Below are 14,542 nucleotides of genomic sequence, written 5' to 3' on the forward strand. Positions count from 1 at the left end.
CGAGGAAGTATAGACTGTTGCAGAAACTTACATGACTGAGACTTTATGCCTTCTTCGAGCGCCTGGACCAGTTTTTGCTTGCTGGCGATTGGTATAACGGCTTTGAGCATTGGCTCCAAGTAGCGTCATTATGCTTCACTATACTTTGAGCAATACCATGCTGTTCATACTTCGGGGAAGCAGCCACAACCGTTTCAGAGCAACCAGAGGTCCGATTTAAGTCTTATTGAGTCTCGCGCACCAAGGAAGGTAGCAAGCCTGCAACGTGACTGAATACCAAAATGATCAAATGTTTTCCATACTTTGATGAGACTCAAATGGCCGTTGCGATCGAAGTACCGCCCTTCAAGGAGTACAATCAGCTAACGATGAGGACTATATAAACAACCTCCGCTTGTTTGAGAATGAGAGAAGACTAAATCCTATTCAAACTTCGTCCGGACTAGTATACCAAGTATCTTTGCCGATAAGACCTTACCCTCTTTACAATCCGTGTATACCTCTCTCGAGTACATTATCCGATGGAATCGGGCAAGAAAGGACAACAAGACCCCAAAAAGACTGACGACAAGGCCGTCCAGAATCCGGCGAAGGAAGTAGTGCCGCAGCGCTCCAGTCTCCATCGTGGAGGTGCAGGCGACGGCTCGGAGGGAGAAAGCTGCACTGGTCAGGTTTATAGTTACTCCATGGAACGCTGGTTGGCCCAGAAGCCTTCTGAGGAGCCTTGGAATCCCCTGGTAAGCTATTACCGCAGACATATCCCAACGCCCAAAACTATATTCACATGTTGGAACAGGTGGAGAAGACTAAAGGACTAGGCAAGTGAATAGTATAGGGCTAAGCACAACTATTGTCGGTATAGAGACTTAAAAGATCCATCTCAACTCACCAGTTAGGCTCTAGTTATAGTACTGTTGCCATGGGCTATCAATTTCTATATCCAGTTTCAAACCTCCCAATCCTTTGAGACCTACAAGGTTAAGGACTCTCAAGGATTCCGCTACCATAATAGCAACTAGAGATTGAGACAATTCTTTGATCCAAGCTTCCTTCTCATCTGCTTTTTCAGCGTCCCGTTCAACGTTCTCAGAGAGTACGAGTTCACGCCAATTACAAGTCTCGTCATCATGATGAATACACGAACAGCGCTGTGCACGCGTTGCCTGGCCTCTCCCACCTCGAATGACGATAGCGAAGCCCTGAGATACCGCAAATAGCTGAAGACGTCGAAAACAGTGTTCAAATGAGTCGAATATCTATCCTTTAGAGGATTATTTGAGCCACAGAGGGTTCTGACTGTTGACAAATCGCTCAAGGGCAGGCCGAACGTGTACAGGACACTGCCACTTAGTGCAGGCCGCTTCCGTCCTCGTTCTCAAGTTCGACATCAAGGTACCTTCGGGCCACGACATGGTCTTTGACCTGCTTCCGCCGCATCTCTAGCTGTAGACTAAAGATCGAATTGGACGAACGAGAACATTGTATTCTGTAGTACGGAAGAAACATGGAGATGTATGGGATAAGTTTGTCCGATTTCTGCAACGACGGAGCCACGAGTCCATTCATCATCGAGAAAAGAGCGGACCTGTATAGCAACATCAACAGGATCGAGTGTTTTAAGTTCTAAGCAGCATCGCTATCTCCGTACTCGGGAGAATCTTGACAACGAGCTCTCTAAAATTAACTTGTTGAAGTGCGCTGCGAAAACAGCCTCGCAAGGCGGATTTACCCGTTTGGTCAACTTGAGGAAGACGAGAGACATGGGGAATCCAACGTACAAGAGATTCAGGAGAGCATTTAGAACTTACAGCCCGAGGGCAACTCAAGCTTATGTTGCCGTCCCTGGTTTTCTTGTCTGGTGGAGAATCATGTCAGAGTGGAATCTAAAATCAGGAAACCACACGAAATTATTAGCGGACGACAGTAAACAGTATAAGCTCATCGAACTCCTCGGTGTCGTCTAATATACTGGCACAATCCACAGTTTCATATCTGTACCTAGCTCGATGATTCGTGTTACAGGATAATCATTTTCCCTGAAATGGTTTCTCATCTTCGCCCAGATCCAGAGATGAAACGCAATTTCCAGTTAGTACTTTTAGGGGCTCTCTCTAATATGGCGAATGTGGAAAATCGTCAATTTCTGCTCTTGTATGAGGTGGCTTGGGTGCTTCTTACATCTTGATGATGGACGTGAGCAAGTATTGCAGCGTTTTAATGTTTCCGAGAACCTCACCACTGCTTGCCTGTGCGTAAGGGCGATGAGCTCTGATTAGCATCCATCACCTGTCATGCAACTTCTCCAGCGCTGTCTCCAACAGCGATGACCCAAGAAATGCCACGGGTACATCCTCATACACCGCCCCATTGTCATCATGTTCCCAAAGCGGCGACTTGGCGAAAAACGCATCTCCACAGAACCCCGTATGCTTACTCAACGGCATAAGATGCAAAGCGAAGCTCTTCCACCCGAAGTAGACCCCGTTAAGTTCTGGCGCCGCTTGTTGGTCTCGAACCTCCATCCCTATAATGTCACGCCATTGGAACCCTTCTCCGTCACCCCAGTAGGGCCGGAAGTCCGGGATGTGGCGCTGGCAGCAGTCGATGTTGTCGTCAGACTCGATGGTGTTGAGCTGGACGAGGTGCGGTGGGGAGCCGTCGCCTGGGATCCGGAGGACACGGAGGTTGGTTTGGCGGATGGTTGGCTCGATTTGCTGGCCGGTCAACCAGCTGAAGAGTCTGGAGAGCATTGTTCCTCCCGCTGACTCACCCCTTTCAGAAGCGTAATGTGAAGCCTACACGCCGCTTACCCTCTCCGTTGGGGAGGATGAGGGAAACGATGGGAGTGGCAAGAGCGTGGGGAGATGGAGGTAATTTTGGCGTACGCCGACTCACCATGGGGAGCTAGGAGTACCGTTCAACGATACCTAGCGGGGGCAATTCCCAGCAAAATCCTGGAAACTGCTAGCCAATCAGGGTTGGTTGTGCTGTCGGCGGCGGCAGGGAGAAAGAGCGCCCAAGAATACGGTTCAATAGTACTGATGAATCGTCGAATTAGTTCAACGATGGTCAAGAGCTGCGGGAATCGTGTGGTAAGGGCTCAGAAAAGAGAAAGATCAGAGCTAAAGGGGATGATCAGGAGGGAGCTGAGGGGTTCGGGGTCAAGAAAGGGAGTCCCACAAGGCTGACCGGAAGGGGGTTTGAGGGAGAGGACGGTCACTTGCGGATAACGTTGAAGGACCAATTAAGAGGATCGATACAGCGTTTCCAGGGTCTCTCCCCAGGGAGGTTTCGATCATGTGTACACTCTGCGCGGTCTCCCAGTTCTCCCTAGGGAGGGTCAGAGAGTGTATAATCGGTCATGATGGTCGTTATAACCCCCATTTCCTTCAGGCGGTGCCTGGATGCTGTTGTGCTCACAATCTGTAGTGACAGTCTTTTTGTGCATGATCTGCTGATCCAAGATCAAAATGTCAAATAGCTTATACATGTCGCTTTTTCCAACAAGCAATAGATTGTTCACGGAAGGGTTGTGCTGGAGATCGGACTGTTGACACTTTCCTGCAAGGTGCTCTAGTACTTCTCCCCAAATGTGTAAACAGCCGGAGATACAACACCTGCTATCCGAGAATAGTAAAGTGCCTGAGGAACTTCTGGTGCGCTGTCTGATGAGGTCGTCCTCGCTTTCATGGGGACACGGTTCGATCAAGGCTCACTTTTCCGTGGTCCACGGCTCAATCTCACCACCAAAGCCAAGAGAGCCCTTGCACTTTACTACGTGGACAACTTGTAAAAGAAAACGTCTCATCCTCCGCACAGGCATGGACAAGTGAGCATAACCAAGTTCTCACTTATCCACCTCTACTGGACGAAGCTGGAATGTTTAAGGGCCTTGGGGGCCTAAGGCAGAACAGGGTTAATCAGAAGCTGCCGAACATGATAAACATTAACTGATAGGTTATCTTTGATTGACATCTGCTATTCTATTGTGTTAGGGCAACATGCTTGTTTGTGAGCCATAACAGCACAATGACCACAATTCAACAAAGTATGAAGCCAGCTCTGGATGACTGTCCTCATGCGCCTCTGCGGGCGTTTGTAGACATCAGAGTAATCTTCTTAGTTTTCTTTTTTCTTCCAGTTCCAGCCGTTGATGTAACCTTCGAACTTCCCTCCCCAGATATGCTCGCCTCGGCCATGGCAGCTGCAAAATCGTTGTCGAGGAGGTCACGTTCCCACCCCTGTAGCCAACCATCGTCTATAGCTTGACCTTCTTGTGGTACGGGTTCAACATTGGGAGATAGAGGAGCAACAGCGGTTGTGCCCCAGACAGTGCGGTGGGTATCGGGGCTGGTCCCTGGGGAGGCAAGAGTGGCAAAGGAGGAATGAACCCTTGGTGCCATCCATGGAGGAGTACTCGATATGGCACTAGTATCATCCAGAGAAGATCCAGCGTTTGCGGGGTCTGGGTGAGCTAATGGTTGAAAGTCACTTTCGGAAAGGCTCTTCTCAATGGCGTTGGGCCGTTTCCGGCGTGCAGCAGCCCATCTTTTGTCGTCCTCCTCTTTCTCCGCTCGAATTCGTTCCCTCTCCTCGCGCATATCCTTGTCCTGATTCCTTTTCCTTCGTCGTGTGATGTCGTTACCGTAAGTTGCTAGAACTGTTGGACTGATGATGTCGGTCCAGTCACATTCAAGAAAGCTCACCTCACAGCCGTATGGCAGATGAGCCATATATTTTGCTCGCTTTCGAAGCTCATCATCGACAATATGCCCAGTAGAAATATGCTCCACCCGTGGTAGGAGTGTGGAGGGAAAAGCCGAGAAAGTGCCGAAAGCTGCCTTCAGGATCCGAATATCGAGTGGAGACAGGAAGAAGTTTGGTAGAGAGTGGTAAAAGTAGAAGGCATGGCTGTGTGCAGAACGAGAAGCTGATATGTTCATAGTCGATGGACGCAGCTCATGAGCGATTGTCAAAGGGTTGCTACCATTCGTCTCCATGTCTCTAATTGCTTGGGACAGCTTGGCGACATCCTTGTCCGAAGGAATGTCTCCCATAGAACCTTGCAAAGGAGTCTGCGCTGAGACATTGTTGAACGACAGACTCTGGCCAGATGTGGAACTGTGGTAATGACTGTACATCTGAGGTGCGCCATCCGGAGATGGCTGCAATGTGATAGGAGGACGTGTCATCTTCCTCTCCAATGGCTGTTTGGAAGGTCCTGGGGGATTGCCGATTCCAGCCAGTTTTTCTTTCGCATCAGAGATAGAGATCACCGCTTTCTGTGTCCATGTCGTGTCTTCACCAAACATGAGCTCATCCTCTCTTTCTAGATCCTGCAATTGGTTGATCTCCTCGTTATACTGCTCTATCATGTAATCTTCCCCTCCCTTCATGAATCTAGCGTAGTCCATAACCTCTGCAACATGATACCAGGGTATGTCCTCGGTATTGTCGAAGCTCTCCATAGCATCCCGAGGTAATGCAAGTGTACTCCCAGCTTCACGAACGAGCAACTTTAGTAGAACATCTCCTCCCTCTCGCAGCATACTCGCTTCTTGTCTGAGAAACCAACGAACAGGTCGGGTCTCGGAGATGTATATGCTGTCTTCACAGATGGGGCATTTTTTCCAGCGAGCCCGCTTCTCCGGTAGAGGATTCTTATCGTCTGTCGAATGCATGTAACGGATCAGACATGGGAGGCAGCAGATATGACCGCATTTGGCCATTCGGGGTGCAACCGGGGTTGAAAGACATATCGGGCAACTGGCTGATTGAGTCTCAGCTGAGGCCAGTATCTGTAAGACAGCGTCCCAATCCAGATGAACATCAGCATCGATGGCCTGCGTATGGTAATCCCGGTCTGGTCTAACTATGAATCGGTAGTTGGCATGCACGTATCTTGCCTTGTCAATAGCATGATAGCCCGAGCCGATACCCCATGTTGGATTTCTCCTCTGATGACGGTGGTTGTGTGGATGGTACTGGTGCTGTTGAAGATAATGTCGCGGAGGTAAAGAGAAATTCATAAGATGCGTGATAGAGGTTTGCCCCTTGCGACTATTAATGGACTTCATGGCAGCCTGCAGAAGGTGTCAGCTTTGGATGCAGTGATGCTTGCACGGAAGGGAAGAGAAGGCAAGAAAGAATCTATCTTACAGACTCCGCAATCGCATCCTCGTCTGCCAAACGAGCTCTCCGCTGTGCTTTGTGTTGTTTCCGTAGAGGCTGGTTGTTCCTCGCTGTTGGGTTGTGACGTGATGAAGAGCCAGCACCGAAGCTCCCAGAGCTGCCCGCCCTCCGTTGGAAACTGCCGTCAGATGGATTGGTAGGACCAGCCTGAAACTGTGCAGGAGATGAGGACTGGGGATGAGAGTTGACCGTCTTCAAGGATGATGAAGATGCAGCAGCACTGGAAGACATGTCTCCTTGACTCATCAACCAGCCACTCTCGTCTCCTCAGGTCACAACGGGTGAGGCTTGAGTCCTTGACGAGTTCACAGAGGACGACTATAGAGTTGCCCACATATTCACTTTGGACCAACCTCTTGATGACTGTGGCAAGATTGACATCCTCAGGGTGTCGGATGCCACGAGGGGGGGTAACAGAGGAGCACAGTAGCTACACTTCATGACGATGGAGGAGGGGCGGCAGATTGACAACCACTAATCACCCGCAGTTGGAATCACGACGTGCATGGGTCCCGGACTTAACTAACTAGTGAAAACATTAAACGGGATACTCATTTCGCAGTTGCAGTACTGCATCTTAGTCAGTCTTCAGTCTTCAGTCTTCTCACGTCCACGTTTCTGCTCCATCCAGTTTGATCTGTTCCGTCCATATACTGTTCAAGGGGACAAGGTCATACCTACGTGTGTTCAAGCTGCAGGTCTCCATCAACCCCCCCATAAGCCTACTGCCAGAGTGATGCTCTCCGCTTTCACAACCTGACCCAAAGCTACCTTTCCTGCCTTGCAATGGCACATTTACCAGCCAAATCTCAATAATAATTGAACTAGCCGCTACTACTACACGCCCGTAGCAGTCACCCATGTCGCCGCCCTTATAAGGAAGGCGCGGCCTGCCACCCAGCCGCTATCATGAACCACCATCCACCGGGCATGCCGCCATATGGGCAGATGCCAATGCCCCCGCCTCAGAGACGGCATGATATGTCATATTCGCCCATGCCGCCGAACATGAGGCCGCCGCCATCATATCAAGGATATTACCATCCGCATATGGCAGGCCAGATACCTCAGTATGCTCCTCAGTACGCGCCCCAGTGGTATCCATATCAGCACATGCACCATCAGCCTCCACCCCCACGAACATATCCTTCATACCCCCAGCATCAAGTGCAGCAGGTTCATTCGCATTCGCATGCTCCTATGATGATTCCACCCTATGCGCCGCATCAAACTCCTCATACCCCTGCAAACGCGGCTCTTCTACTGCCTCAGCGATCCTCTGCATCACCTTCACATGGCCATTTCACACCGCAAACAAACGCCTTGTCATCGACACCGCTTCAGTCTCCATTTTCCCCTCCACCATCCAGTACGCCAAGTACGGCAAATGCTCAACCAGAAACACCTCCTTCAACCTCATCTGCGGTGTCTCAAACTGCCAGCGAGATTTCTAGTTCTCCAAGTGATCCTTTCTTTCCACCCGTGAGTCTGTTTGCGCACACTTAAATTACTCCCACCTAACCCGCTTGTGACTTTAGTTACCTTGGTCATCTGTTGGTGATTCGCCTTTTCCACACAAAGCAAGACGACAGAGGCGCCGTGTGATGCGCTCCCAGCTTGGCACTGCGCCAGTTGAATATCCACTCAAAGCAACGACTGCAGCTGTCGAGTCATCGCTGGATATTGAAGAAGTCCAACAGCTACCGGAAGAGCAGCTTCCGAGCACGGAACAAGGCCAACAACCCCAAAACGAGCAAGTTACAAGCATACCCGCTCCCGCTCAAACACCAACCACTCAAATGTCTGAGGCTCCTTCAGAGACCGGGTCAACTGACCCGACGACGCCCTCTCCAGTAGTCACTCCACAAGCCGTCAAATCTCAGCCGACCTTCACTGCACAGCCACGAAGTCACAGACCTGTGGTTCCTGTCGTCCCTGCTGTTCCTATACTACCCCTCAGTCCCAAGACATCTCGCTATCGTCACGATTCTGTGAGCGTTGTATCATCAATTTCTCAGACACCGCAGCTCGAATCAAGTACTGAGCAAGCAAGGCGTTCATCCACCACATCTGTGCCGGCAACGTCGGAAGTATCACCCGGAGCATCGGTAGAAACATCCAAGCCTGCTTCACCCCCTGCACCACCAAAGTCTTGGGCTGATCTGGTACGGTCAAATGCTCCGCCCAAGCCGGCAAGTACTGTGTCTGCAAGTTCGCAGATTGCAAATGGACTGGGTCCGGCTAAGAACGAAACCCTTTCAGACGTTCTCAACACGATGGACGTGACAGCAACTCACGGTGCAGCGAAGATTGCGTTCTTGCAACCACGTGGCCTCGTAAATACCGGTAATATGTGCTATATGAACTCGGTTTGCAATCTCTCCTTATCTTTCAGACGATCACTGACGAATACAGGTGTTGCAAATACTGGTCTTTTGTATTCCTTTTTACGAATTTCTTGAGAGACTTGGGCAAAGAGCAGCTCATAGTTTTAAAAGCGATACTCCTTTGATTGACGCAATGTGAGTGATACGTGCGTTACAGTGGCATTTCAGTGCTAATAACCGGCAGGATATTGTTTATTCGAGAATTCCCCATCATCGATTCAGCCGAGTCCTTCGAGCAACTTCGACTTCGCCTGAAGCCAGATGAGCTGGAACAATATGGCGAGCCATTCATTCCTGAATACGTTTACCAAGTAATTCGACAGCTTCCGCGTTTTCGCGACATGCGACGTGGGCATCAGCAAGACACACAAGAATTTCTCGGATTCCTGCTCGAGGAACTTCATGAAGAATGTGCACAAGCAATGCGAAGTGACAGTTCTGTGAACTCTGGTATATCGACTCCAACAGAGAAGTCCTCCAGCATTGCCGAGAGCACAGATCAGGATCCTGGCTGGATGGAAGTCGGCCACAAACAAAAGCCCGCAGTTACACGATCATCAGGTGCGATAGCAAAAGAATCTCCTGTGACCAAAATTTTCGGAGGCAAGCTTCGCTCAGAATGGAAAGTACCGGGGAACAAGAACTCTGTGACACTCGAACCATATCAGCCACTGCAGCTCGATATTGGTTCTCCACACGTGAATAATATCGTCGACGCACTTAAAGGGCTGACACGGCCTGAAAGCATGCAAGGTGACTTCAATTCGTCCCGAGGCAGCAGAGTCACAGCCACGAAGCAAGTTTTCATTGAGACCCTACCTCCAGTGCTCATCCTCCACCTGAAACGATTTCAGTACGACCACACCACCAAGCGCACCGAGAAGATTTGGAAGAAAGTCGGCTATCCACTGGACCTAGTAATGCCACGCGAAGTCTTCCCGCCCTCCGTGCGTAACAAATTAACCGTGCATGGCGGACTCCCCAAATATCAGCTCATAGGAGTGATTTACCATCACGGCAAGAATGCAAGCGGTGGTCACTACACTGTTGACGTGCGCCGCCAGGACGGTAAAGAATGGATCCGCCTCGATGACACGCTTATTCGTAGAGTGAGGAGCGAAGATGTGGCCGAGGGTGGCAGTGAGGAAGATCCGAAAGTTCTGGCTGCGGCCTTGGAACGGCATAATCAACGGTCTACCACTGATCCGGTGGGGAATATGTTCGAACAGATTGAGGATGCAGATGAGAATAAAGAGGGGGATGATGGCGGAGAGAATGCTTGGAGTCAGGTTAACGGCCATTCAAGGAATAGGTCTAGCATGACGGCAGTAGCGGCGGCGGTGAATGGAGGAGAGGCTACGCCAATGTCCAAGTCTGGGATACATACCCCGAGGGATCGATATGCGGTCAAGGATAACAAGGTCGCTTATCTGTTATTCTATCGGAGGGTTATGTCGTGATGGTTGGAATGGGGTGGAGAAAAGGGTGTCGATGGATCTCTTGTATGAAACGGACCCATGTCCCTACCGCTTGGTGCCCATCATCAGAGAATCTTGGTATGCAAATGTAGATAAAGGTGAAGAAGTACATGAGCATGGGTGTGTGTGTGCCGCAATGTGAGTCTCACTCACAGTCATTTTGTGGCGGAAGCAGGATGGGACAAGCAGTCACGGTAGTTAGCTACTACATAGTCAGCTACACCCAGCAAGAATACAAAGAACGCCGTGGTCCACAGTGAAAGGAAAGATGTCCGAATCATCTAATGCACAGTCCGTTGACAAAGATTGTCCTCTTGTGTTACAATTCAGATATTCTACATTCTGGGGGGGCGGGTTCAGGATGTCAGAACTTGCTACATGGTACTTGTAGTTACAGCGGTGAGTACATAAGAAAGAAGTAATGCTGTACCTGGGTTCTATCATTTGAGCGTCACTGACTACTACTCTGATGTACCCGAAGAAAACTTACGTAGTATCTGGATTGTGGGGGAGGCTGACAACATTTTCGCTGGTGATGGTGGTGGTTCTATCGTGCTTTGTAACTAACTGATGGAAACATAGATATCCGAGGGGTCAATGAATGGATGAATGAATGACGGATGATCCGTTCCTGCATGAGATGGCTCTGGCTGTATTTACCAGATGACGATGGGAGAGGGATCTTGTAACTACCATCCCACGTCCAGTACTTTATCAGGGAGTAGAGAGTTAACCGGTTTTTGGGTGTGGAATTTGTCTTTGTGTGCACGAACACAACTTACATTGTAATCGCATGTCAAGTCATTCCATGGTGGTCTCGTTTTCTTATGCTGCTCCTTGGACGATACAATCATTTAGGTAGGATGTGATACGGCTAAATCAGCTACCTGTCTCTTTGTTGAACTGTATTATGCATAAAGGAGCAACATAACTCGTGATGTTGACAACAGGACAGACTGGATCAGATGCCTGACTCTTATCTTGGCGGACATTGTTTGTCTTGGGTACGGACATTGTGTTCGTTAACTACTTAGTATCGATATAATACATTTGTATGCCCGTTGTACTGGATCAACTTTGTCTGTCAGCCGTCTATTAAACCCGCCATCTTTTCCACAGCCAATCTCAGTGTCCATCGTTCAACAACATTGACTACCTCAGCACCGTTTCTCTTCTACTCTCTCTAACTGTCAAACCCACAAATACTGCCTCTTTCAAAGGTCTGTCTCAACAGTGCATCATCATCATCACGAATGGCATGTCGATGCGGACATCCTCATGGGTGCCCCTATGATCACCCAGTTCGGGAAGTAGCTGACACACAAACCGAGGCCATCTATCCGTACGGCCCTGGCGTGATTCCTCGAGGATACGAGTATCCGACTGGTCGTCGGTGGCTAGGTCAGGCTTCACATGTGCCACCTTTCCCTGCACATCCTTTCCACATCGTTCAACGCTCGAGAGTAGTTAGAGAGTATCTGTCACCTTATGCTAGTCCCCCGGTTCACGAAGAGCTTGAGCAAGAGGGCTTACTAGCCAGTCTTTCCTATCGTCCAGCACCACGCTCGCATGCACCTTCTCGCAATGCAAACTTCGAGTCGAGTGTACAGAGGCAGAATCACAACCCAGCATATGATGGCGATGATGCACAGATTGTTCGGTACCGAGACCCAAGTTTTGTCCCAACATCGCCCTACACTTCCAGGACGCGGGATGAACTGAGGTATGATGGCCAGGCACAGGGTACGAACTTGGAACGAAGCTTTGGATCATCCTCACGAAATGGAGCTTTCGAGCCACGGGCACCCATGCAGCATCCGTACTTAGCATACGAGAATGCACAGGACATTCGATACCAGAGTCCGAGCCCCGTACCTAGGTTGAGGTCCGGGTATCTCTCAGGGGAAGACTTGAGGAGGAGTCGACGATTGCACGGTGCGGACGCGAATCGCAGCTATGATACAGCTTCTCCAGATGGACCTGCTGACTGGTTGGCACCAGCACACAGTAAGAGTTTAGTAGAGTATTCCCCACGAAACATCCGCTACCGGCACGTGGGTCCTTTCCCGCCGCAAAGAGATGGGCATTTGCTAAGAGAAGATCTGAAGGGGGATGGACGGTGGCAAGGACAAGCAGAATCCGTTCAGAGCCGGAGGCAGTCTCTAAGAGAATATGTTGAGGATGGCCGGGGGCGAGGGAGGGAGGACCATGAGCGGTATCGTTATGAGGAGGATGGTGATTATGCTGCCAGAGGCTTGAGGGCACACCGGCCCACGAACTCCTCCGCGCCTGCAGATCGATACGAGCTGCAGATTGGTGCAAATAAGAATGTCCGATTTCGTGAGGATATGGATTCAGAAGGTCGAATTCCTGGTCAGTACTCCATGAGTCGAGGATCAAGTACACGACCTCAAGGCCAAATAGCCGATGATAGAGGCTCTTACTACAGATGAGCCAAGGGACCAGCTCAGCGGCTGTAAGAAAGACAGGGAGTGGAGATCGCACGGCACCCAGGAGTTTCCCACTGGATGAAGGGCGCAGGACGTACAGCCCAGGCGCAAGCAACAGGACCGATGTGGATGAAAGAGGCAAGAGCCGCAGAGAGAGCGAGAGAGCGGTGCACCGGCTACTAACAGAGCGAGCAGTCGAGACAGAGAGACGCCTAAAAGCTCCTTACCCCTTCACATGAGTCGGTGGCTAAGATCAAAGGCCGAAAATAGGCTAAGCGGCGTACAAGACCAGCTTTGCGCAATGCTCATTGGTACGGGCAAAGGCAGAGGCGAGTTAAAGTCGAGTTAGCAAAGAGAGTAAAACAAACCAAAATATGAACCCAGGTGTGTCCAATATAGTAGTCGCTGTGCTCATACAGCCGAGTATAGTCTTTGTCATCCTTAGTCTGATAATTTCGTTTGCTGTCACACCGTCACTTCTGCCGCTTCTTCAAAATTAAAAATGCTGTGAGATATGTGGTTCTACGTAAACCAGCATCCTGTGTGATTCTAATACCAATAAATGGGCATAACCGGAGTCTGTCATATACCTAAGGATATTCAGCGTTTATAATCCTGGCAATCCATAGAAGAAGTCCTCAATATGCCTTGGCCAGGTCTCTCGAACTTCCTTACGAGTCGTCCACGCCCCCAACTCGAAGATCCATACGTGACGTATGTACGAAAGCGGTGCCTGGAAAACAATGAACGCTATCGTTGTGGCATTCCAAACCTACCTCTCCTGGAACGTGAAGAATGGGCTCAAGATAGTAAACAAGCAATACTAGATTGGCAAGAGAAAACTGTGCAAAGGCATAACCAAGATGACGAAACCGACTATCGCAATTGGAATGACTTATCGCGCGCGAGGAGGGACAGTGCGATGAGAGATCGATCTGGCAGAAGGACCACCTGGGGGCGAAGTCGAAACGGAGGTGATGAATTTCTTTCATCCTTTTCTGGATCTCAAGAGCCAACAAATCTGGTTGGGGAAACAGATGAAGCATACTTGGCAAGGACCATGCGTTCCCATGGAAGAAGTGGAATGAATCATGCATCAGGCAGAAGCTTTCCCGATCGTGATTTCGAGGATGGAGGAAGAGCAACAGGCGAGGGCGACGATACGAGAGACTCATTCCCACAGGAGAGCAGCACTGGTGCAGCCGGACAGAGGGGTCGGAATGAGCATCTGGATGGAGAAATCCATAGTTCTGCCGCAACGGGTAATACGAGCTGTAAGGAAAGTTGCCGCGATGATGAAGCTGAGGCTTTTCTGAATTCCTCTGGAGATGCTGGAGCTACTGGTAGAGGAAGCAGCAATGAGTGGTCGGATGAAGCGGAAGCATTTCTCAATGCACATTCCTGAATTCGATTCCTGGATGAGGGTATGGGAAGTGCATGCGGAAGTAGTGTCTGCACTTTGCTGAGAACATCTTTCTGTAGAGACTGCAGGGCTTCTCTGGCGTGAACTCTCGGATAGCAAATCAGTCAGGAGCCTGGAGCAGAGAAGACTCTAAACAAGCATGACTCCTCTGATTATGGAGTGCTCAATATATATGTGCACTTTCAAATTTTGACCACCTGCAGAAGGACGGGAAATGGAAGTACAGTACCCGGTCAAAAGTCTCCGTTGATTTCGCGTTTTTCGCGTTTTTTCGCGTTTTGCACCCACAACCCACCCATTCTATCAACGAATTATGCCCCCACGAAGGCCACTACGCGAAATCAGTGGTAATAGGCCTCTTCATCATGAGTTAACGCCTATTGAGCGCGCAGAGATAGTAGGCGCAGCCAAATGTGGAGTGAGATTCGCTGAAATTGGTCGCATACTCAATTTCGCGCCCTCAACCGTCCAATATACCTACGAACTATCTGAACAACGCAACCTCCACAAATCGATCTCGCGTGCGGGCAGACCCTCTATAACGTCCGAAAGAGATAAAAGAGCTATTGTACGATATGCTCGTTCCTATCCCAAATCAACTTATGCACAAAT

The 14,542-nt window shown here is 49.8% G+C and overlaps 5 protein-coding genes across 5 annotated transcripts; 3 read left to right on the top strand and 2 right to left on the bottom strand.

Moving 5' to 3' along the window:
- Positions 1–2,282: 2,282 nt before the first annotated feature.
- Positions 2,283–2,750, bottom strand: EPUS_06842 (uncharacterized protein; the record flags this gene model as incomplete). The annotated part of the gene is made up of 1 exon (XM_007804736.1): positions 2,283–2,750. One exon carries the CDS (start codon positions 2,748–2,750, stop codon positions 2,283–2,285), a length of 468 nt encoding a protein of 155 aa, XP_007802927.1.
- Positions 2,751–4,076: 1,326 nt separating this feature from the next.
- On the bottom strand, positions 4,077–6,423 carry EPUS_06843 (uncharacterized protein; the record flags this gene model as incomplete). The annotated part of the gene is made up of 2 exons (XM_007804737.1): positions 4,077–6,083; positions 6,160–6,423. The coding sequence occupies 2 exons, from the start codon at positions 6,421–6,423 to the stop codon at positions 4,077–4,079; spliced, it is 2,271 nt and encodes a 756-aa protein (XP_007802928.1).
- A 678-nt stretch (positions 6,424–7,101) lies between these two features.
- Positions 7,102–10,039, top strand: EPUS_06844 (uncharacterized protein; the record flags this gene model as incomplete). The annotated part of the gene is made up of 4 exons (XM_007804738.1): positions 7,102–7,674; positions 7,731–8,528; positions 8,608–8,714; positions 8,764–10,039. 4 exons carry the CDS (start codon positions 7,102–7,104, stop codon positions 10,037–10,039), a joined length of 2,754 nt encoding a protein of 917 aa, XP_007802929.1.
- A 1,271-nt stretch (positions 10,040–11,310) lies between these two features.
- Positions 11,311–12,746, top strand: EPUS_06845 (uncharacterized protein; the record flags this gene model as incomplete). Its single annotated transcript, XM_007804739.1, has 2 exons — positions 11,311–12,430; positions 12,694–12,746. 2 exons carry the CDS (start codon positions 11,311–11,313, stop codon positions 12,744–12,746), a joined length of 1,173 nt encoding a protein of 390 aa, XP_007802930.1.
- Positions 12,747–13,150: 404 nt separating this feature from the next.
- On the top strand, positions 13,151–13,912 carry EPUS_06846 (uncharacterized protein; the record flags this gene model as incomplete). Its single annotated transcript, XM_007804740.1, has 1 exon — positions 13,151–13,912. One exon carries the CDS (start codon positions 13,151–13,153, stop codon positions 13,910–13,912), a length of 762 nt encoding a protein of 253 aa, XP_007802931.1.
- Positions 13,913–14,542: the final 630 nt, after the last annotated feature.

Source organism: Endocarpon pusillum (genome assembly GCF_000464535.1).
Source record: "Endocarpon pusillum Z07020 unplaced genomic scaffold scaffold3494, whole genome shotgun sequence".
Classification (NCBI taxonomy): Eukaryota; Fungi; Ascomycota; class Eurotiomycetes; order Verrucariales; family Verrucariaceae; genus Endocarpon; species Endocarpon pusillum.